Source organism: Myripristis murdjan, chromosome 10 (assembly GCF_902150065.1).
Source record: "Myripristis murdjan chromosome 10, fMyrMur1.1, whole genome shotgun sequence".
Lineage (NCBI taxonomy): Eukaryota > Metazoa > Chordata > Actinopteri > Holocentriformes > Holocentridae > Myripristis > Myripristis murdjan.
In genome coordinates, this window is record NC_043989.1 from 20,997,667 (window position 1) to 21,019,503 (window position 21,837).

Genomic DNA, 21,837 nt, shown 5'->3' on the forward strand with positions numbered 1-21,837 from the left:
ATAAGTATAGAAAAGAAAAGAGACTTATTTCCTGAATTTCTTTTCAACTAGATATCATATACACTTCTTCGAAAGGAGACCAATTTACTATTTCTACATTTCTATTTGCAGTTGTGTCTGCATTTATAATTGTATGGTGTGGTTGTGGTTTCGTTTATCCCCAAAAAGATGAGTTCCTTGTACCGCATGTACAAAATGACTCACTTTCTTTTGTGTGTATGTGTGTGTGTGTGTGTGTGTGTGTGTGTGTGTGTGTGTGTGTGTGTGTGCGTGTGCGTGTGTGTGTGTGTGTGGACTGACCCAGAGTGAAAATCTCCCAAAGCAGGATGCCATACGACCAGACATCACTCAAGGTGGTGTACAGATTATGGAAGATACTTTCGGGCGCCATCCACTTCAGAGGCAGGAAGGTCTGAGTGAGAGATGAAACAAACTAAGTGAGGTATAATAGCACTTTGATATGGCTGCTGTCCAACTAAAACCTTGAACCGATATAGGAGCATGTAAATACTCAAATTAAGCTAAAATATGAAAAACGCCAAACTATGTCAGATAGACTGTCAACTGGGCTGTCACTGACTCAAAAGCAAACATTTGAACTTGACCACAGCAGATCCATTTCATGATATCTTACATACTGGAACTACTACTACTATGTAAATAAAACATTATCTCATTGAAGTGACACTGCCACTCACGCTGCCTTTGGAGATGTAGTTGGAGTCGTGCATGATGTCTCTGGCCAGGCCGAAGTCACAGATCTTCACCAGCTTGCCCTCGCAGATCAACACGTTCCTGGCGGCGAGGTCGCGATGGACACACTTGGAGGGGAAGGAATTGAAATACAAGACAAAATTCAATAATACCTTTGATGCAGTGCATGAAAACAGATTCACACAATACAGGATGCAAGGAACGTATGAAGAAGGAGGGGACAATGTGTCAGTGGGTAGCCTGTGAGCCCAAATTGTTGCAGAGTGTGGACAAATGTGGGAATGAGAATGGGTTTGCCGAATTGAGAATGCCGAATTTAACAGGTTATCGCCTCAGCCAGGTGTTGGAATTACAACGAATTTGTGCACTGCTGAGTAGCTCATATTTGATATGTTGTATTGTACATTTTAAACTAGCACTGCTGGACTCACTCCTCAAGTAAGAAGGACAACTAATGCGCACATTGGACAAAATACACCAGTCTCCATTATGTAAAGTGTGTTTTGTTATATATTTGAATCTCTGAAGTATAGTGGTTTATAGTGGGATATTCCACATCCGTCCCATTGACTTCAACATTAGTGGCACCAAGGCACCAGTGCAGATCTATTCCCCCTTGCATGAAATAAATACAACTTCTTAGTGCAGAGTGACATTTTCTTTGAATATCCTACATTCTTGGAGGCGAGGAACTCCATGCCCTTTGCCACTTGGTAGCTGAAGCCCAGCAGGTCGTTGTAGGTGAGAATGGGAGAGTCACTGATGACCATTGCCAGGTCCACTCTGCTGCCACCTGAATGGGCAAAACAAAGGAGGCGACAAGGTGAGACGACAGCAGCAGATGAGAAAGGGAGGGACGAGTCACAACTAAAGAAATTGTCCCTGTTGTTTATTTGTCGGGGGAACTCCCTATGTCTTGTGACTGCATGGGTTGAAATTAAACTCATGCCCTACATGCTGCAAACATTGTCTACACACTCCTATCTTGCATCACTGCACTGGCACATAAACAAAAAGTGCATTATATTCACTGATAAATGAGGCTAAAACAATAGAGCTGTTATGGAATATGTGATTTCAAATTTGCTGATTAGAGCCGCTGCTTTTCACACATAAAAGCCGCTAATTCACACATCCTGTGAGAGGCCTGCGTTCGTCTCTTGGCCTCATGTGCTCTCCATGTGTCCAGCAGACAGGCAGGCAGTGTTAAGACCTGCACTGCATTGTACTTCCTCCACTGTGTTTCCTCATAGCGTGTCATCCTAATCCTTGTTTTCATCGGCAGAGTTTACATACACACACTCAGTACACGCACCCACACACAGCCATACACAGCTCAAACCTTGTTCCTGATAGATGTCCTGCTGGTAGGGAGACTCATATGGGGACGGCTGGATGTCTGCATATTTGATGGTGTCTATCTGCTCCAGCATGGGCACATAGACTGAGGGCTCATCTTTACTCATGTCCATATACCCTCCATCACACTCGCTGCCAAACGACACATAGCTGCGGAGAGTTAAAAATAGTGGATTTGGGTTGAAATACAAATATAATCTCCATCACGGCCCCTGACCGTATCAAACTTGATGGGAAAAATAATTTCTGTGGCTGTTTCCGCCAGCACAGAGAAATGTGACAGCATAGAAAACATCCTGTACAAAACAGCTCTTTGTGCGGCTCTGGGTGTTGATTTTGTGCCGTGCGTCCGGTTGACTCACCCTTTCCTCTGGCTAAGCGGGGTGCTCCCTGCTGAGATGCGGCAGCCCGAGTCCTCTTGGTTCTTCTCTGCATAATACTGCAGGAAGGTGTGCTTGTTCCTGTGCAGGTAGTCCACCAGGTCACCATAGCGACAGTACTCCGTCACCAGGTACAGAGGGCCTGATTGGTGGACCGGTGGGAATGAGGAAGAAACGAGGATAATTATCAAATGAGTTATTTCAGATTTACAAGTCATGGATCAAATGTTTACAAAGTTAATTTTTCATTTAATTCACTTAGTTGTTTCAAAAGCTCAAGTAAACACACTTCCTTTTGATGTATTTTGTAACACATTTATGAATCATGAACTGAATTAGGTAGGTTTAACATTTGGTACCATTTTATAATACATATTTAAACAATAAGTACTTAACATTGTGTATTGGTAATTGCTATGTTGAAGTGACAGCTGGTAGATTTGTTAATTTCCTACATTTGTCACTAAACATAGAATGTTTAATGTATGTGATATAATGACGTTTTAACAGATCTGTTCATTTAAATGCATTCTAACTATTAAACTGAATCAGTGATTTGAACCAATGATTTCTGATTGCCTTAGGTAACAGTTTGGTTATTTGTTTAGAGTTATTATTTCTTAATATGACAGTTAAACACTTTCATATTCAGTATTTGTCAATGAATAACAAATGTTGCAAACAAAATGTGTTTATTACAAATATTATGTGAACTTAAATTTCAAGTTGATGTTTATAATGACTGGTGAATGGATATTTAATGGTTTGTTAAATTGAAGTAATGTAGATTAATCATAGTAAAGTATAAAATTAACTATTGCTTTAAGTGATAATTAAGAAATACTGATTGATTGAACATTTATTAGTGATTGTTATTGTAAATGTAACTTACATTTACACATGTTTTGGATTATTGATTTGTTGTAAAAAAAAAAAAAAAAAACAGACCCAATGAATGGACGGTGTGTCTCACCCTGTTTGGTGCAGGCACCCAGCAAGTTTACAATGTTGAGGTGAGGGCCGAGGTGGCTCATGATCTTCAGTTCTGACATCAGAGCCTGGGTTTCACTCCTCCTCGCTGTGGCTGAATAGAGACAGAGAGAGAGGGAGAGAGAGAGAGAGAGAGAGAGAGAGAGGGAGGTGAATAAGTATGAAAGTGGGGCAGTGCGAGGTAGGTATGAGAACAGGAGAGAAAAACATAAAGTTCAGTGTGGTAGCGCCAGACTGGAACACATTGCTGCCCTGCCAAACTGCACAATGGCACGCTGGCTGAAAGTGGAGCCAGGCTGGCAACCAAACTAAAGCACATCGGGGAGCTGGTCTCACACTTCAGCCCACAGGAACACGGCATCTGTGCAACAATATGTGACAGCAGTGCAGGGATCTCCACTGTGGTCTCTGCATTGTGCACACTGAACACACACATGGCTTTCTAATGATTTTTTTTTTTTTTTTTTACATTTTTGCAGCTTACATTTGAGCATTTTCACTGCCACTTTTGTGCTGGACTGGGAATGAGTGAGACCGTACGCAGTTGCCTCGACCACCCTGCCAAAGGCTCCCGATCCAAGAGTGCGACCTGGAACACAAAGAACGGCTCAATAGAAAGGAGTTGAATGGAGCACACATGAAACCTCAACAAGAGGGAGGAACATTTGTGCTCAGCAAAACAATATTACTGTAAACAAATTTCACCAGTGGGTTTTTTTTTCCCATGCAAGGGGAGGTCAGAAATTGGCCTACATGTGTTTATGATAGATGACTCCAGATTGCTTTTCTTGAGATCTAACCACGGCTGGCTTTATTGAGCTCAGGAAGCTTCCTGTTTTGTGGGGAGCAGCTGACTATCAACAACATAAAGACAGCTGACAAGTCTTTTTAAATAAAAACAGCCCCGAGTAACCAACAGGACAAGTGAACAAACCTTTTTGAACCATTTTGAATCTGATTTCGGCATTCAAACTACCGGTCAGCCGTGACTGACTCAATGTGTAGGACAAAAAAACCCCACATTGCACTACTTTTAAAACCACTACACAGGCTCCCGATTGGCTCATGAGTTTAGTTTGTTTAGTATCTTATCTGCTACTAATTTGATTTATAAATTACATTTGTGACAGAGGGAAACTCAATTAGCTGATCTGATAATTCATCATCCTATGAATAAAGGGTGAAAATCAGCCTGTTTACGCTGTCATTTATCTGCTCTCTGCCAAATGTCTCACCGAGCACCAGGTTGTCTCGCGGCATTTCCCAGGCCAGGTCGTAGGGCAGGTGGATGGGGTCCACGTAGATGTACTCATGGCCATCGAGGCTCACCGACTCAATCACCTTCCACCTGATCTCATAGCGCGGCTTCTAAAAACAAACAGAGAGGCCAAAGCACCACCATTAGGTCTCATTCAGCGATGTTTCATTCGACTTCACAAATCACCAAGCAGCCGTCATGTTAGATTTTGTCTGCCTCACCTTCCTCCACACAGCAATGAGGATGATGATAGAGATGATGATGATGACCACTAGAGCGAGAACAGCGGCCAACACTGCCACCTGGGAGAACAGCGCTGCAACAGAGGAGAGCAAGCAGAGCAGTGTGTGTTTCTGAGCCAACATTTGCCATTCACAGCAGTAGAACACAGTATTAGTGCAGCTATATCAGTGGACACTGATTCCCACAGATATAGTTAGAAAAAATATATATCTAGAGAACATACATGGGTGCTATTCCTGTTTTTTTTTTTTTTTTAATTAATTAATTCAGTTAATACAGGTACCTGTTTTCTGCTGAATCCAATTTTTAGCTTTACATCCTTATTAGCTCTATTTATATTATTTTTAATGCTCTTATATGTTATTTGACTTTGTATATGTACGTTTGTTTATGCTTTGTTTTGACTGTTTTTTACTGCCTGGCTTCAAACCAATTTCCTAGAGTTGAAAGTTGAAGGCGTATTACACAGAACATTTGAAGTTCAAGAAGATCCAGAGGACCCAGAGAATTTACCTCAATGGTTACTGAGCCAGGCATTAACTCATATTTAATGTGACAATGAAAGGAAGTATAAATAGAAGCAAATGATTAAATGGATCCATCAATAAATAGATGATATTAAAAAGGGATTTATAAATTACCAAATAAATCAACCAACAAATAGATCAATCAAAAATAGCTAGCAAAATATTTAAATTAATGCAGTATTACAGAATATAAAAAATAGCAGAATAACAGAATTTGCATTGGCAGTTTTTAAAAATGAAATAAATTGCTTGATTGATCAATCAAAAATAGCTAGCAAAATATTTAAATTTAATTCAGTATTACACAGAATATAAAAAATAGCAGACTAACAAAATTTGCTTTGACAGTTTTTAAAAGTGAAATTAGTTGCTTAATTCAGAAATCTATTTACAACAATATATTCTTTTAAATGGAAAATAAAGTTGGTGATTCCTTCTTCTTTTTCTTTTTGCTCTTTAATTTATCATTTACTTTTCCATTTGCCAAGGACCCAGAGTTTCAGGGATTCCCTTTTTCCACTTCTTTTTTACTTTTCCATTTGCTTTTCATTTGACACTCTGAGGTCTTGCTTTGACAAAACCTTGCAAATTCACTCCATAGCCCTGTAGCTTCACTGCCCCTCTCCACTTGAACTCCACTTGGAAAGACAATGAAAGGTGGAGCCACAGGCCTGCACTCGCCAATATTGTTACATCCCATAGTGGATCTACAGGGTTTTGACAAAGCAGTGTCAAATGAAAAGCAAACAAAAAAGCAAATTAATTCAAGCACTGGATGGAACCATGAACTTTTTAAAAGAAAAATCACTTTTGATCACTTGTGGCTGCAGTTACAGTGCTGATATTAATATTGATTTATTTGGGATAAGACAAAAAAAAAGTGTAACACTACAATTTAAGTAAAAAACAGCTTTATTGTCTCAAACAGAAAATGCACAAAGTGAACACAGTTCAGTTTGGAGTTCAGAGTGGGGTCCCTGAGAGGTAATTTTAAAACGGTATCTGACATGTAAACAAAACATATTTTCATATCAAGGTGTACAGGTCCATAAATCACATAACATGAGGCCTGCAGCTGCGTAAGAGCCATGGTTAAAATAGCTTTTTGCTCTCTCTGAGTCATTATTACTGGGTTGCTTCCTGTCTGCGTTCTGCCCACAGCTGTGATGAGTGCACGTGTACATTAGATTGGCATCCAGACGTAACACACAGATCCGCCGGCCCCTGGTTGCGAAAGTTTGGGGCCTCACCATCCACACAGACCTCCGCCACCCCCACCCCCCTCCGCCCCCCGTCCTCCTCTGCAGACATAATGTTGATGGTGCCGCCCCTCCAGAAGTCCACTTCCTCAGCTGTCTGTACACTCTGTCTTGCATCCAACAACTGTAAACACAGACACACAATCAGCACTATACATCTCCTAATGTAACGGAAAATTCATTTCATTATTTGCTGACAATTACTTTTACCCTCTCCTTCCTCTGTCAACTCCATGCTGAGCTCTTCACGTCGGCCGCCTGAGCTGGAAGTTCACGTTGGCGATGTCGATACGTCCTACGCAGCATCTCATAGAACGTCTTACAGGCGGCTGGACAGTGAAAATAAATACATAAAGCAAGCAATAAGAAAACTGTGTGTAAGAGAAACAGTCTAGTCTATTCATCAAGCTTCATAAGAGAGCTGCAGCAAACAGTTACTTACATAGAATTAGATTATAATCCACATGCTGCAAGTCTGGACTCGAAATCAAATGAGACGTCACTGCTTCATTATGAGGTGAGTCCAGTCTGTGAAAACAAAATGTAAACAAATGAGAGATCATTATATCTTTACTTCCATGTAATAGAGTGCATAGCATTATATACATGCATATATATTTGGCATCTGTGCTATAATATACCCCAAATCCAAATCTCTGTGAAGCCTGACCCCTAATGATGAAAAGTAGAGTGCCTGGTCTTTGGTGGCAGGTGATGTCACCGCTCCTAAAGTGCAACAGGTGGTGACATCACCTGCCACCAAAGACCAGGCACTCCACTTTTCACCACTAGAGGTCAGACTTCATAGTGATTTGGGTTTAGTTGCTCTTTAATCTTACACTTGATCCAGGTCATAGCGATGCCTGGAATTTGCCTCAGAGTTATGGAGATGATGCATGGCTTTCTATCAGCAGACGAAACAGTAAAGTTAGAACGAGTGTACAGTTTTTAGATGAGTTAGTGACCCCCCCCCCCCCCCCCCCCCCCCCCCCCCCCCCCACCTCCACCCCCCCACCTCCACCCCCCCACCCCAAAAAATGGCTCAAGCAATATATCTAAGAATAATCAGTTTTTAGTTACATTTTGATCAATGCAAAGTCTGTTTGTATGCAGTCGTCTAATCAATAAAATCGCACATGTATATTCTTACCATAATTTGGGCATGTCTTCTCCTCTTCACCTCCTCTGACTCTGTGATGTAATTTTCCTGGGTGTGCTCTAAAGAGGTCACTCTATTTTCCAGTGCAGTGAGTCTCTGGTCCAGGTGCTGATCTACCTCCTTTATCTGGCGGGAGATCCCGCTAACGGCCTTTAAAATCTTCTTCAGGTTGTCAGTGTCTAATGCGGGACCACCTGAAACCCGGTGCCTGTCACAAGGCAGCACATTCTGCCACGGTGTCTCTGCGGAGTCGAAGGTCAGACGTTGTCCGTGCATTGTACAGGTCAGTGGTACAGACAAGCAGCAAAGATCAGATTTAAAAAAAATGGAAACCATTGGGACACCGTGTCCATGTTTGCGTGTTCTTGTCTGAAGATATCTTCCATCTTGCATGGGACAATGTGGTGACATACATAAGTCACACACCAAGGAAATAAATGTTGAGAGCTGGCTGTCACAGGCCAGGTGAGGATCCCTGAGACTACATCTTATCAAATATGGCTCAGACTGATGTGAATCTGTTTGACACCAAAAAGGTGGAGAACCACTGCTTCACATTGCGTACTGATTTGTTAAGTTTGATGGCTGCATCTACATTGTTGAAATAAACCCTCGATTTTACATATTGAACCTTTAATAAGTTTACTGACCAATGTAATGGTATGTAAGGTAAATATGGCACATAAGGTAATTCAACATAGTAATTAATCTACTGAGAATGCAATTATTTTATAGTATACTATATATTTATACTACACCGGATCTATTTATACCAGAAAAACTACTACTATATCGAGCTTAGTGTACCCTTATTTAATGAATAAAGCCGGCCTTTTGGTTTTCCACATGTAGAATATCTGGAGCTTTTAAATATTGAATAGGGGTCAAAGTTCCCCTATTACCATTATAGTCTACAGCATTATCAGAGGCCAGGGGTTCAGCCGCCAGGTTTCACATGTTTGCAGTACTGCCAGAAATTCACAATCAGTGTGAGTTCCCAGCAGTTATCTGCACTGCACACAGAGGGAGCAAATTCCTGTGAACCGTCATTAACCTGAGCCTTCACAGCAAAGTGCAGTGAAAATCACATGGATTTCACACAAAAATAGCAAACAAGATTTCTAGTGTCAGACCCACAACACACTTACTGTTGGTCAACAGTTTGATGTCTCGTCTGTCGAGCCCTCCTTGATTGCTGGTCTCACAGCGAACAGTGAGCTGCTGGGGCTTGTGGAAGGTCACCTGGCTGTGAACTCGGCTTATTTTGCGAGTCTCGCTGTAGCTGACGTTAGTTAGGATGCTCAGCGCCTCAGTTTCGGGCTCCAGTGGCTGCCATGCTGCCGTCTGGTTGCTGCACCTGGAGCAGGACACAAAACCAAAATGCATAAGCTTTGAATCAGAGAAATGAGCAGGTGCTCTGGTATTACCATGCAGGATTCCACATTCACAGCATCACTGAGTCAAGACTGACACACAGAGCAACACAGCAAGACAAACATCTGTGTATGGTCAGCCCCCTAGTGTTCAGTGTGTGACAGATCAGCAACAGTGACAAACGGCTCAGAGATATGGCTCACTTGAGCATGCTGTTGCAGCTGTACCACTGTATGGTCGGGGACGGGACCCCCTCAGCGACACAGGTCACCAAGTGCCTCTTCCCAGGTAGGTGGTGGTCAGTCAGGTCTTTAATCTGGGAGGGAACTGCACACAGGGGGTTACAGCACTCATTAATCATTAGAGACAGATTAAAAACAATAAGCTATGGATGTTACACAATTTTCTCCATGATTTCTCCCATACACGTGTCTGGCTAACATCAGATGCAATGCTTACTTTCAATTCATTTGTGTTTCAAGACTCATAATGAGGAGTAAGAGATAATTAAGACTTTATTAAAATGATCTCTCACCCTGGACCTCCAGATCAAAGGTCACTTCCTTCGTGTCGTCTCCATTGGTGACAAGGACAGAGTAGAGGCCCCTCTGGTCCATCCTCACTCTCACCAAGGTCAGAGTGCTGACGTATCTGAGGTGGCAGAAAGATGGGCGACTTTAAGAGAAAGATCTACACCCAAATGCCAGAAACATGCATAAAAAAATTCAGAACTTTGTTTATTTAAAGTATAGTTCTCTGCCATTATTCTGGCAGACATTTGAGAGTTGTCACAAATATCTTGTGTTTATGGTTCCTGTGTGATGCTGAAAGATGGAGTGTGGGCCTCTGGAGGGTATCGTGTTTCTCTCCGCCAAGTCTTATCTGGTGATGACGGACAGAAGCTAAATGTCTCTGGAGGCTGTCACTCTAACCTGTGCTGGTCCCATGCTAATTACTTAAAAAACATTTGCTCTGAATGTTTCACAGCACATAAAATCTTTTAATGGTATTGAGGCCATTTATAAGCTCACCAGGCGGCTACCACATTATTTAAGAGTTTTGAGCTGTGGGTCAGTCTGACAGCCTACCTGGTCTCGTGTTCCTGCCTGGTGGTGATGGTTTTGTCTCCGTTCACGGTGGTACCGTCCCTGCTCCAGTGGACCTGAGGTGGGGGGTAGGCCTCGATCTCCACTCTCAGCTCCACGTTCTCATGCAGCTGGGCTGAAATGTTTCGTTGCTGAGCCGGACTCAGGTCCACAAAGCCTTGCTCTGAGGGAGGAACATTCATACGATCAACCAAAACATGTATATGTCACACATGTTTATGTCAGTAAGCTTTAATTAACCCTTTGAGGCATGAATTATGAAAGCCTGAGTCAAGATTTTTTTCTTATGTGTTTTTACTCTTCTTAGGGCATGAACACTTTTGTGAGTCTCCATACTTCTTTAAGGATGCACGACTGGTATTACCATGTCACGATACTAGTATTAATATGTAACAAGAATTGACAGTCTCTGCATAAACCTTAGCATTCTAACAGCTGATATGCAATTCCACCATAGAAACCATTGCATTTACGAGAAAATGACTTTGAAACAGCTGTCCACTGTAGTGACCGCTATGTGCCAAAGGGTTAATAGAGACTGATCCAACCTTTGACAGACACTCTTAGATATACACACACAAGTCTTGCTTGATGGTAAATTATTAGTAAATTCAAGCTGCTTCATCAGACACCAGAAAAGGCAAAGTGTCTCAGACAGTATCTGTCTTTTCCACTGCCATGTCCAGAAAGCTGTCCAAAACTATGCTGGGCTGTCCGCATGGATCGTGGCAGTTTAAGTTATTTGAGGCTTTTATAAACATAACACACCTCGCTGGAGATAGAATAAGCACTCACAGACCAATGCATGAGTGCTCAATGACTGTCAAGAGACTGAAAGAGGAAGAAAAGCTCAGACAGTGATGAATCCCCATTTCACTGACTCTCAGCTTACTGCTGAATCTTGCTTAGCTGTTTCGATTCTGTCTGCGGTTTGTATCATGTTAACGGTTGAAGAAACGGATCTCAGTTACATAAACGGTTTTTGTTTGCTGTGACTTATATTCGTATTACGTCAATTTCACAAAAATGTACAGATAGAGTTTCCTCCTGGTTGGAAGCTGTTTTTACAGATATTATTAAGGACATCGGTGCAATGTCAAAGGTCCATTTCACACAAAACACACGCGTGTTTATATTGTTAATTGCATCACTTTCAATATAAACCAATACAATTTGATTTTCATTTCACTTGGCAGAGGCGCCTCTCTCGCTCACCTTTACTTGCAAAGGTTTATACAATAAGCAGTCTTCTCTCAGTCAAAAAAGCACAATAATAATCTGTGCAGCACTGGTTTGTTTTTACGTCGTGTGTGTATGTCTGACCGAGGACAGTGATGTTGACGTTGGCGGAGGCGCTCTGGTCTCGCACGCCCTCGTGGACATGGCAGACGTAGTTGCCGCTTTGGGCCAGTGTGGCGTGAGGGAAGATGAGGTAGGAGCGCATACTCATGGCGGACAGGACGTCTGTCAGCGGCTCAATGCCGATGTCCTTCAGAGACGAGAGGGAGAGGACAAACAGCATCTCTGAATGTGACATGTCCTTGTGTAAAATGCAATTAAAATGATTACAAATAAAATCATGCAACTTCAGCTTAATAAAATTTAGAGGAAACTAATAATAAGAAACTGATGTCTGACATTTCTACTCTATTAGATAAAACATAGTGAGAAGTACTGAGAAAGATGGTTGTCTCCTTAACCTCTTGACCCTGCCCCTTTCTCTTAAATTTCCCCTTAAATAGCTAAGTTAAAAAATATTTTTCCAACATGCTACAATGTCACATGCATTTTCTGCATCTACCTGTTACAATGTTTCATTAAATCTACATCACGCTTATATTAAGTGATATATTCAGACCCAGATGCCATTGTTTTATGGCTGCACTGTTAAATGAAATAGAAAATATCTAGATGTCTTGTCATTCAGCAACACCTATTTGGTGTCTTAGGAAACCTTGGGATCTCCACTAGAATTTTAAATGAAGTTCAGTGAGTTTGGACACGGCTCAGCGGCACAGCATGCATCTGTAATGATGAGCCCACTGACGGGACAAGCAGAGTTGAAGAGGTTAAGTAAAGTAATTTTGTTCCAACAAACCTGACAGCTCCTCACCAAAGCTGGAATCCTCCTCCTGTACATTCACATACGCTCTCATAACTGCGAAGACCATTTTCATATTGATCCGGCGCTGTGTCCAAGTTTGAATTTAACAAATTTTCTAACCCATCATTACGGTATCAAAACCATGTGTCACGGGCAGAATTTCGCAGGGGGATGAAAACCGAGGTGTGTCTGTACATCTTGATGTAATTTGGGCTTGGTTCTGAGGCCTGAGAGCGATCAGCAAAGGGAAAGTCAAACAAAAGGGCTTGTTCTGCTCCACTCCCACTCACCTCTCTGTTGGGATAGTCCCAGGAGAAGAACGCTAGCTCCACTCCATGGATGGTGCAGTTGACTGTCAGCGGTTCGCCCTGCTTGAGCACCATCTTTGACGCATTGATGTAGGCGTCGATGGCCTCTGGGGCTGGGACGGGAAGAATGAGTGTGGGGGAGAGGAGACAGAGGTGGGGGGAAAGGCAGGTGGGGTGGAGGGGTGACATGGTCAGTGACTCCAAAACAGAGAAAAAGTAGCATTCTACCTCACGGCTCATCTATCATTAAAATGAGCAAAAGGTATTGGTGCTGCAGCTTAAAGGAAACAATTCACCCAAAAATGAAAATTTGGTCATTTGGTCATTCCAAACTCCTCTCAAATATTTAATATCTTTTAACAACCAAAAAAAAAAAAAAAAAAAAAAAAAAAAAAAAACTCTCTCTTAGTAGCAAACAGAGTCTTTGACTGGAATAGGAGTTTCAAACCTTTTCATGTTTCGGACCCCAAAATTGACCCTCATTACACCGCAGACCCCAAATTAAAGTGATTTCGCCTTAAGGACCGTGGCATGAAAAGATGTCATGGTTGAACACTGACACAGCGTTTTAAATTTAAAGTGGTGACATTAAACCATGATGTTCAACTAATCACTCAACTTTTTTGGTATTGTAACATTTTCAAGCAGATTAAATTATAGTGAGATTATATTATTTCTTATTTCTTATTGCATTCCTATATGCTGAGGATCCCGTGGAAGCCCCTAAAAGATGCTTGAGGGTCCCTGGATCCCACACTGAGAAGATTAGAGCCTTGTAGGATACACATGAAAACAATTTACTGTCAGTGAAGGATATGCATGAAATAATAAGGTAAATATTGGAATTTGGGACCCTCAGAGAAACTTCTAGGCTACACTTTGATTTTGTTGCATGAGCTGCTTGAAGAGATGTGGTGGACATTATATGCTGTTTTGTAGCTGTGAAAAGAAATGGTCCCATTAACCTCAATAGTTTGCAAGATGGAACAATGGGTGTAAACTAAATCTGGGTGAACTACAGTGGAGTTTCAAATGACCAAAACCTTGAACCAAAACACCTACCAACGATGCTGAAGACAAAAAAGGCCTGGGACTCTTTCACCTCCCCGTTCAGCTCCCCACGACACACGTAGGTCCTGTCCTCCAGCAGTGCCTTGTACCCCTCGCTGGGAACATAGAGCCCTGTGATCGGCATGTCACTGTCCTTTTCATAGAGGGTGACATTGATGGCGGGGTTGGTGACCACGCAGGGGATGATGCCTTCCTCGCTGGTCTTAGTTACCATGCCATGGGCGCTCTCTACGAACCAGACCTCGGGGTCTGAGGACAAAGAGACCGCTTATTTTATTGTCTGCATTTTGGACAAACTGAAATCTTGGAACAGACAAAAAATATTAAGTCACTCCTCTACAATTAACATTGCATTTTTTCTACTTGATATATGATAGCATGCAAAGGTAAACAAGGTCTAACCTGGGACAAAGACAGCCACCTCCTTAGTCTCTCCAGTGTCTTGGTCAGTGCACTCATACACCCCGGTGTGTTTCCAGCTCATGTTCCACAGGGTCAAAACACTGGATGTGTCACTGTCCTGCACAATTTTGTGGTTTTGACCAGAGAGGGGGTCTCCATTCTGGATATGCTCCATCCGGAAGTAAGGCACGTCGTCCCTCTTAAACCCCCATTTGACAGGCCCAGAGCTGGAGCAGGTGAGGGTGAGGGACGAGCCTGCAGCCAGGACCAGCTCACTGTCACTGGGTGTGATCTCCAGGCAGCAAAACTCAGGGCAGAAATGCAGAAGAGCTGTGGTTGACACAACAAGAAAAAGGTCAGGCTGGGGGGTTAAAGAGGACGGGAGCGTGAGGTCAAAGGTTACGGCAACAATACAAGCCAGATCCTGTTCTATCTCCAGCTGCTGAGGGATGTGAGTTGTCTGGAGCGGGCAAGCGGGAGGATAATGATGCCTTGTCACTGACAGATGCATTCAAAATGACAGAGGTCAGCTGTCCTTCACATCCAAGAATAGTGTTTATCTTACAGGCCCAATTCACTAGGAAAAGGGCAGTTACGTGTCTTTTGAAAGAACAGCTCACTCAAAACACACCAATATTTGCCCACTTTTCCATAGTTCAGTTTACCAATCCAGGTACTTCCTGTGCGATTTGGTGAGGTTTCCGCTCTGCCACAGCCTTCCCTGTCCGTCTGTACCACAGTGCAACGGGACTGAATGGGTGCTGTTTTGTGGAGCTCGAACCATCAAAAATTTACATATGGAAAAAATTCAGCATCAACAGCTCATTACAAAAACAGTGACATGGATACCTTACATCATCCTCACTGACGATGAGTTTCATTGGGAATTTTTTCCTACAAAAGTTCACTGCCTATAATTGATCCTTGTTGAGGGCAGATTTAGGGCAGAGTGAGACAAACTGGGAATCTTGCCAAATCACAGAAACTAACTGGAGGTATAGATTGCACTTGAGGAAAGTGGGAAAATATATTTTTATATATATTTTGTATTTTGGGTGAACTGTTCCTTTAGGATTTGATATTCTGAACCTTGCTGAAGTTATTTCTTTCAGTTCTGACAAGACACCAACAGAGCATTTGGAGACGACTCTTTCACTCTGCACTGGTTTCTTGTAACTGTAGCTGTAAAGCGAGGCTCGGCATCACTCTCCTCGCTTCCCTGCAAAACCACCAGTGATCCTGTTGCAAATGTGGATTTTCATTTTGGTGGACAGAGAGAGATGGATGTCTCACCTGTGACCAAGACCGCCAGACGGAGCGTGGACGCCGGCACACTCCTCCTCATGGTTGATGTCTTCAAAGCACTTTTGCTCTGCCAAAAGACAAAAGGGACGATGCTTCAGCAACTGAATTACAGTAAAGAAGTCAAGACTGTGATGACTTTTTTTTTTTTTTTACATTGAATGCTAGATTGTGAAGAGTTTTGTCTAAAACCCCACATACCCTTTTTCAAAATCATTTGCTGTCTGAAATCCCCTAACCCTAACCCTAGCACACACACACACACACACACAAATGTTTTGCAAGCTGCAGGCAAATAAAGTAGTTGATTGATACCTGAGTGGGTGTTGAACCCTTCAGGGTTGCGAACATCTCATTAATATCTCTCCGTATGAGATAAGCTTCATATGATGCATAGACTCCTGCCCTGTTTTATGACCTGATGGGTCAGGTCAAGCGGGAGTTTACGGAATAAATCACATTTCATGTCAGCGCAATCTGCTTCCAATCAAAGAAAATGGCACAAAACTATGCTCTGCTCGAACAAATACAAATAAACAAAAAAAAGCACTCGGTTTGCTGATGAAGCTGCTTTCTCTAATGATTCCTGCCCTGCACAGATAGTCTTAGGCGCAGAACAGGCTCAGTCTGGAGGTATTTGATGCCTCGCTGCACCCAAACAGAGCAACAATGTCTGGCACTTTTTGTTCTTGGTTCACCAGTGGTCTGTCCACCAACAAACAGGTCACTGTGTGCTGCTTTTGCTACAAGCTCAGCGGCAACAATGCTGCGCCCAAGCTATTCTTGCATCGTGCTGAGCCATTAATTGGTTTTGGCGTAAACAAAAGTGAAAATGAGGGCATTCACCAAAGCCGGTGACTGAGGAGCATATTTGGAGTTTTGACAGGTTGCCATGGCTTTATAACAGAAACATTAGTATTGTACACCAAAGTGATGATATCAACATTGAAGAATTAAGGGGTCAGAGGTGACTAGTGCTCATCTCCCGCATTGACCGCTATGAAGTCGATGAGGAAGCTCCAAAATATTTCTGCACCGAGTGAGAGGGTCGAAGGAAAGATCCAGAATGAACAGGGGAGGGCCAGTTTGTTTCTGTGGTTGGGGGGAGTCTGAGTATGAGTATATGGGTGTGTGTGTGTGTGTGTGTGTGTGTGTTGGGGGGGGTATTGCAGCACACTGGCGTCTGGAAACAGTTAAGGTTAGATCACAGGCCTGTGTACGAGAGGGTGGGAAAGAGAGAGAGGGCGGAAGAGGGAGCCTTGGGACGAGAGAGGGTGGAGGAGGAAGAGAAGGAGGGATCCTTCCAGGGAGCCAGTGGAAAAATTGCGAAATCTATCATGAGCACATTTTGCCCCCCATTATTTTTACACGATAAAGACCTGCAATTGTGTAATTTCTATTTTAAGATCACTTGCTGTTTTTTTACACCCTTAGATAGAAAAACATATTCATCCATGTGACGTTAAATCAAAATGTTTCTTATCATGACAAAAGCCGATGATTTATTTTGACCGTTAGCTCAACTAATACTTACAGCATCAACAGTATGAAATCAGAGTATTGATGTGTAAGTGTATTTCTAGCCTGAGAAAAAAGTGAGCGACCTGATCAGACTGACAGTGAGGCACAGAAAGTCCCATGACTAACTCAAAGCCAGTTACTCAAACCAGATACTTGTTGTCTCCCTAAAATTAACTGCCTTTGGCACTTCCGCTCCCAAAACGAAGAGCTCCTCAGCTGCTCCAAAAACATGACTTGTCCATTTCCTCCCCCGCCTCCTGGTTCTAATAAAAGGGGTGAAGGAAAGAGAGAGAGAGAGAGAGAGAGAGAGAGAGAGAGAGAGAGAGCTACACTAGAGGACAGTGTCAAGTTTGATTGCGTTGTTGCTGTTTCTTCTTGGTGCGCACACACACACACACATTCACACAATATCCCCCTCATGCCAACATAAGCTAAAGTACACACTCCGTGCACACAAGCACACACTACCCTACACCCCAAACCTCACTCTCCCACCACCTCCATGCACACACACATGCACACACACACACACACACACAAACATACCCTCCTCCTCTTCCCTTTTCCGTCATTAGTGTGTGTATACAGTTTGCGTTCCCACAGTATTTCTCTGCAACTTTCCCAGGATCGCTGATACGCTGGGGGACGTGCTGGTGACGATAGAGGGAGCAGAGGGGTCTGGAGGGTCACCTCATCCCCAGGGACCGCAGCGCAGCCAGAGAGGGACCGCGCATCGAGGAAGCCGTAAATCAACGCTCATGAGCGCCAGAGACCTTAACGATGGCGCCCGTTCATGACAACTGACAAGCGCAGTGACACCAAAGGCATGTGCCACTGCGCAGCACAACTTAGGGTGATGGGCTGCTGATTGTATTATTCAAAGCATCAACAGGCAGGGCTACACTGCAAAAACCTTCATCTTAACAAGTCCCTCATTCTCATGTTTCTTGTTTTTTTCTGAATTCAAGTGAAAAAATCTTCTTGCAGGATGAGGAAATCCCACTTGTTTCCATCATTTTCTTGAATCAAGTGTCGTTTTCATGACCGTAGTGGGCCCATCTGCCTTATTCTGTCTTTTTCCAACATATTTATAGATTTCTTAACAAATGAAACTGTATCGGGGATAACTGGGATTACCTTCTCCTGCTGACAGATTTTCTCACAAACTTTTTACGACTGAATATGAGAGAAAATGACTTGCTCAGAAGGAGATTTTTGGACAGTGTAGGTTTACTGTCCTGTGCAGGATATGAACCGACATCTGAGATCAAACTCCAGGAAAGCTTCAACTTCAGCAAGACTCTAGGAGTGATCAAATCTGATTTGGAGACTTTGAAACATCAGAGACGAGTGGGAAGGGGATGGAAAAATGTTTGGCTACTGCAACATGATGAGGCTTCATGTTGACCGATGGGCAGAGGGGGCCTTTTAATAGCAGCCTTTGAGAAGAAGCCTGACCCTTGAAACGGGATAGACTGCCTAAGATCAGAGGGCCACACAGACCCACCGGACCACTTCAAAAAGAGAGCGGGGTCTGGAGAGTGGACACTACCGCTGGAGATTAACCCCGAGAAAACTTCAGGGTGTCGCAGCTCTGTCGAAACCATAGCTGCTTATTTGCTAATCTATGCCCCGGTCAGGTCTTTGTGCGAGAAAGGAACAGGCCTTTTTATGAAGCGCTAAGAGGGGACAGAGCGCTGGCAGGACACTCTCTAACAATGAACCCCTAGATAATCTGCCAAGAAGGTTTGGCAGAGTGTCAGTAACTCTGTACTGCCCACTTAATAAAAACACTTGGTAGCAGTTTGATCCCTGACAGACAGAGCTATTCTCTGTTTGAACCACAGACGCATGCCGAGAAGCGATGTAATGATGTTTGAGACAATGTAAAGTAACAACCGGCCCACTGAACACAATAACGATCATAGTTCTGTTGCTGTAGGGCGAGAACGAGGAAATGGATGTCAACACCAGTGACTGTCAGTATTATGAACACAAATTATCTTTACTGAGATGTCACAATATTAGACAATGCTCATGTTTTAACACTAAGCGTGACACTGATGGGCTTTACAGGCTTACTGTTTACCCCAAAAATGTTACCAACCCCTAATGGGATGTTGACGTTGATGTGAAGATCTAAAGAAGTGGTGTTTATTTTAGGGATGACAAAAAATCACCATGAGGGCGTATGAGTTTTTCCAGAGATGCTGGGAATTTGGTGGCTGATTGACCCTAAGCAGTTTTCATAAACAACCCCGAAACACTCAAAGTGTCACAGGCTAACAAGGAAGAATGCTTAACTCAACCTCAGCAGGACGCACGCAGCCCACGCACTGCCTCGGGACACAGCCGGAGTGTGTGTAAACTCACTTCCCTCAGCAGCCTGTAATCCCACTCCTGGGATTATCTATATATACTGGGGCAGCATGTTTAATTTAAACATCTGGCAATGATGAAGCGCGCCGTGATGAGGTGGGAACCACTTTATGAACCACATTTGCAGCCATGCGTTCTTTGAGCCCGCCCCAAAGTGAATGATTGGACTTGGGGAGAAGAAAAAGAAAGGAAAAAATAACAAAAGAGAGAAAGATATCCAAAAAACCTCCCGAAGTGCAGCTGGAGAGCTCTGACTTCCTGTATGGGGAAATTTGCTGGCCCTGTGTGGGTGTGAGTCAGCGATGCTTGCATGATGCAGCAGACCACCGCCACCACTAACCAGACATCCATAGAGACAACAAGAAACACTGGAGGGAGGACAACTGCACGGAAAAGAAGGGGGAAAAAAGTGTAAATAAGGAGATGGAAATTAACAGAAGATGTAAACTGCCAATCAGAAGTGACAAAAGGAAACAGGAAGAAGAACAAAGCAAAAAAAAAAGATAAAAAGATGAAAAAAAGCAAACAGGAAAAACAACAAACACATGAGAACAAATGAATGACAAAGCATGACAAACCATGTACAACACCACAAGAGGATTGCACACAACACCACACAGTGGAAAAACAGCTAAGGGTGTATGCAGACATACAAAATACAGTTTACAGCACACACACACACACACACACACCACATCAAAACATAGAGTGGGACTCTAGAGGGAGCACGAGCACGGCCTCAGATCAAAGACAGTAATGTTAACTCTGCTGATGTGTGCGGGTGGGAAGTTATTATCCGAACATCTTCAATGTGGTGGTCATCTCTTTCCAGAACAAACAATTATTACTGGAACAACAGATTAGTAACAACCCACGACTCAAGACGCTTTTACTTTATTAGGGCATACTGCAAAACATATCACTTAGAATAGCTGCAGCACTGAAAAAGTGCACCCGCCACACTCATCATCAAGTTTTTTTTTTTTTCTCTCAAAACGTGTCTTTTTTTAGAGGGAAGTCGGGGTCTCAGAACGTGTCTCCGTGCAGCGGGACCTTGGCAAGCTCTGTGGGAAAAAAATGACCCAGCGCGGCTTTGTCAAAATAAACCTCCATTTTTATCACTCCTCTCGGACAGACGAAACCCCCCTGAGACGAACCTTCTGGTCCCTGAGCAGGAGACCCACGATGCACGATGCGACCCTCGCAGCCCCCTCCTTTCCCCCCTGCAGCTTGGCCATACAGTCCCAGAGCTGTGACTATAATTGACAAACTACAGGCTCCTGAGTGAAAAAAGTGTGTAGTACACACACTGTCTGAGTGTCTGGAGTTATTATAAGCAGGAAATGCTTAAGTGTGGCATCTCGCTGATCTGATCCAACCATTCATCTTCCACAGTGAAAAGAAAGGACAGTCACACTTATTAAATTGTATTCGGGTTTATTTGCTCACTGACATTTTGTTTTAACCCTCTTTATGCCTTGGGGCACATTTGATGCCATGGATGCTTTTCATGTCTAACACTATTAGGCAAAACTAAAATGTAAAAAAAAAAAAAAAAAAAAAAAAAAAAGGAATAATAACTTTCACCAGCACGGAAATTCCCCACATATTTCCCCACTCCAGAAGCTTGCCTGTTGCTCTGTCATAGTATTTTGGCAAATGTGGTGGAGCTGTGTAACAGACTTGGTCAGAGCCGGGAAGATGTTTTTAACAACTTTTGACCATCCAGGGCAACTCCCTGTCGGACGACTGAAAACTTCTCCCTGCAAAGACTTCTGGGCACTGTCAGTATCTGGTAAAGCTGTTTTGTAACTTGAGAGCTTGAAAGCATACATAAGCCCTTTCACATTTGCATCATCTGATATTGCATCAACAAAGTCCTGTCGTTTTTTTTTTCCCCCCCTTTTCACCAAACTGGTTTGCCTCAGTGTGAATGAAATGTCTGTGAGTAGTCTCGCCTCAGCAGCGGCCATAGCGGCTTCACCCCGAGGCAACACATGTTTGGGAATCGGTGGATTTCGGTTTGCTCCTTTTCAAAACAGGTTGTAAATGAGGGCTTCTGGTTAAAACGGGTGGTTGCAGACTGACAGCCTCAGATGTGGTTTGCGTTTGATATCAGCTTAATGATGCAATTTTCTACTCGTTTGCGAGCCCAAATGAGGGGAAAAGGATTAAGAAATCAAAGAGAACTTTTTTTTACCAGAGGGGCTGTAACTTTGAAGTGTCACTGGTGTCTTTTCCCCCCTGACATTTAAATCAAAATTTCCCCTTTTCTCAAGCAGTAAATATTGGGTTGCTACCAGTTTGGCCGTAATGTGTTTTCCTTTCTAAATGTCACACATGATACATGATATGATCATAATCTGACCATAAATAAACAA

At 43.0% G+C, this 21,837-nt stretch overlaps 1 protein-coding gene and 1 long non-coding RNA gene across 3 annotated transcripts in view; both read right to left on the reverse strand.

The window, feature by feature from the left end:
- The window catches only part of pdgfrb (platelet-derived growth factor receptor, beta polypeptide), a 34,779-nt gene that overhangs the window by 8,180 nt on the left and 4,762 nt on the right, over positions 1-21,837 (reverse strand). The window contains exons 1-19 of one of the 2 annotated variants that reach the window (XM_030062214.1): positions 15,872-16,001; positions 15,548-15,626; positions 14,255-14,584; positions 13,844-14,101; positions 12,764-12,894; positions 11,693-11,858; positions 10,352-10,532; positions 9,799-9,914; positions 9,467-9,590; positions 9,038-9,246; positions 4,923-5,017; positions 4,679-4,811; positions 3,928-4,032; positions 3,427-3,537; positions 2,436-2,595; positions 2,057-2,223; positions 1,389-1,507; positions 699-821; positions 301-412 (exon numbers count right to left, since the gene is read on the reverse strand). In XM_030062214.1, coding sequence (XP_029918074.1) covers positions 301-412; positions 699-821; positions 1,389-1,507; positions 2,057-2,223; positions 2,436-2,595; positions 3,427-3,537; positions 3,928-4,032; positions 4,679-4,811; positions 4,923-5,017; positions 9,038-9,246; positions 9,467-9,590; positions 9,799-9,914; positions 10,352-10,532; positions 11,693-11,858; positions 12,764-12,894; positions 13,844-14,101; positions 14,255-14,584; positions 15,548-15,626; positions 15,872-15,907 — 2,755 coding nt within the window. In that variant the 5' untranslated portion in view covers positions 15,908-16,001. Of the gene's footprint in view, positions 1-300; positions 413-698; positions 822-1,388; positions 1,508-2,056; positions 2,224-2,435; positions 2,596-3,426; positions 3,538-3,927; positions 4,033-4,678; positions 4,812-4,922; positions 5,018-9,037; positions 9,247-9,466; positions 9,591-9,798; positions 9,915-10,351; positions 10,533-11,692; positions 11,859-12,763; positions 12,895-13,843; positions 14,102-14,254; positions 14,585-15,547; positions 15,627-15,871; positions 16,002-21,837 lie in introns of those variants that run through there. The other variant, XM_030062215.1, reaches the window with a different exon arrangement.
- On the reverse strand, positions 6,794-7,216 carry LOC115366659 (uncharacterized). Its single transcript, XR_003928852.1, has 3 exons — positions 7,173-7,216; positions 6,941-7,059; positions 6,794-6,854 (listed from the first exon to the last, which is right to left on the reverse strand). It is a non-coding gene; the product is annotated as an uncharacterized LOC115366659 (long non-coding RNA).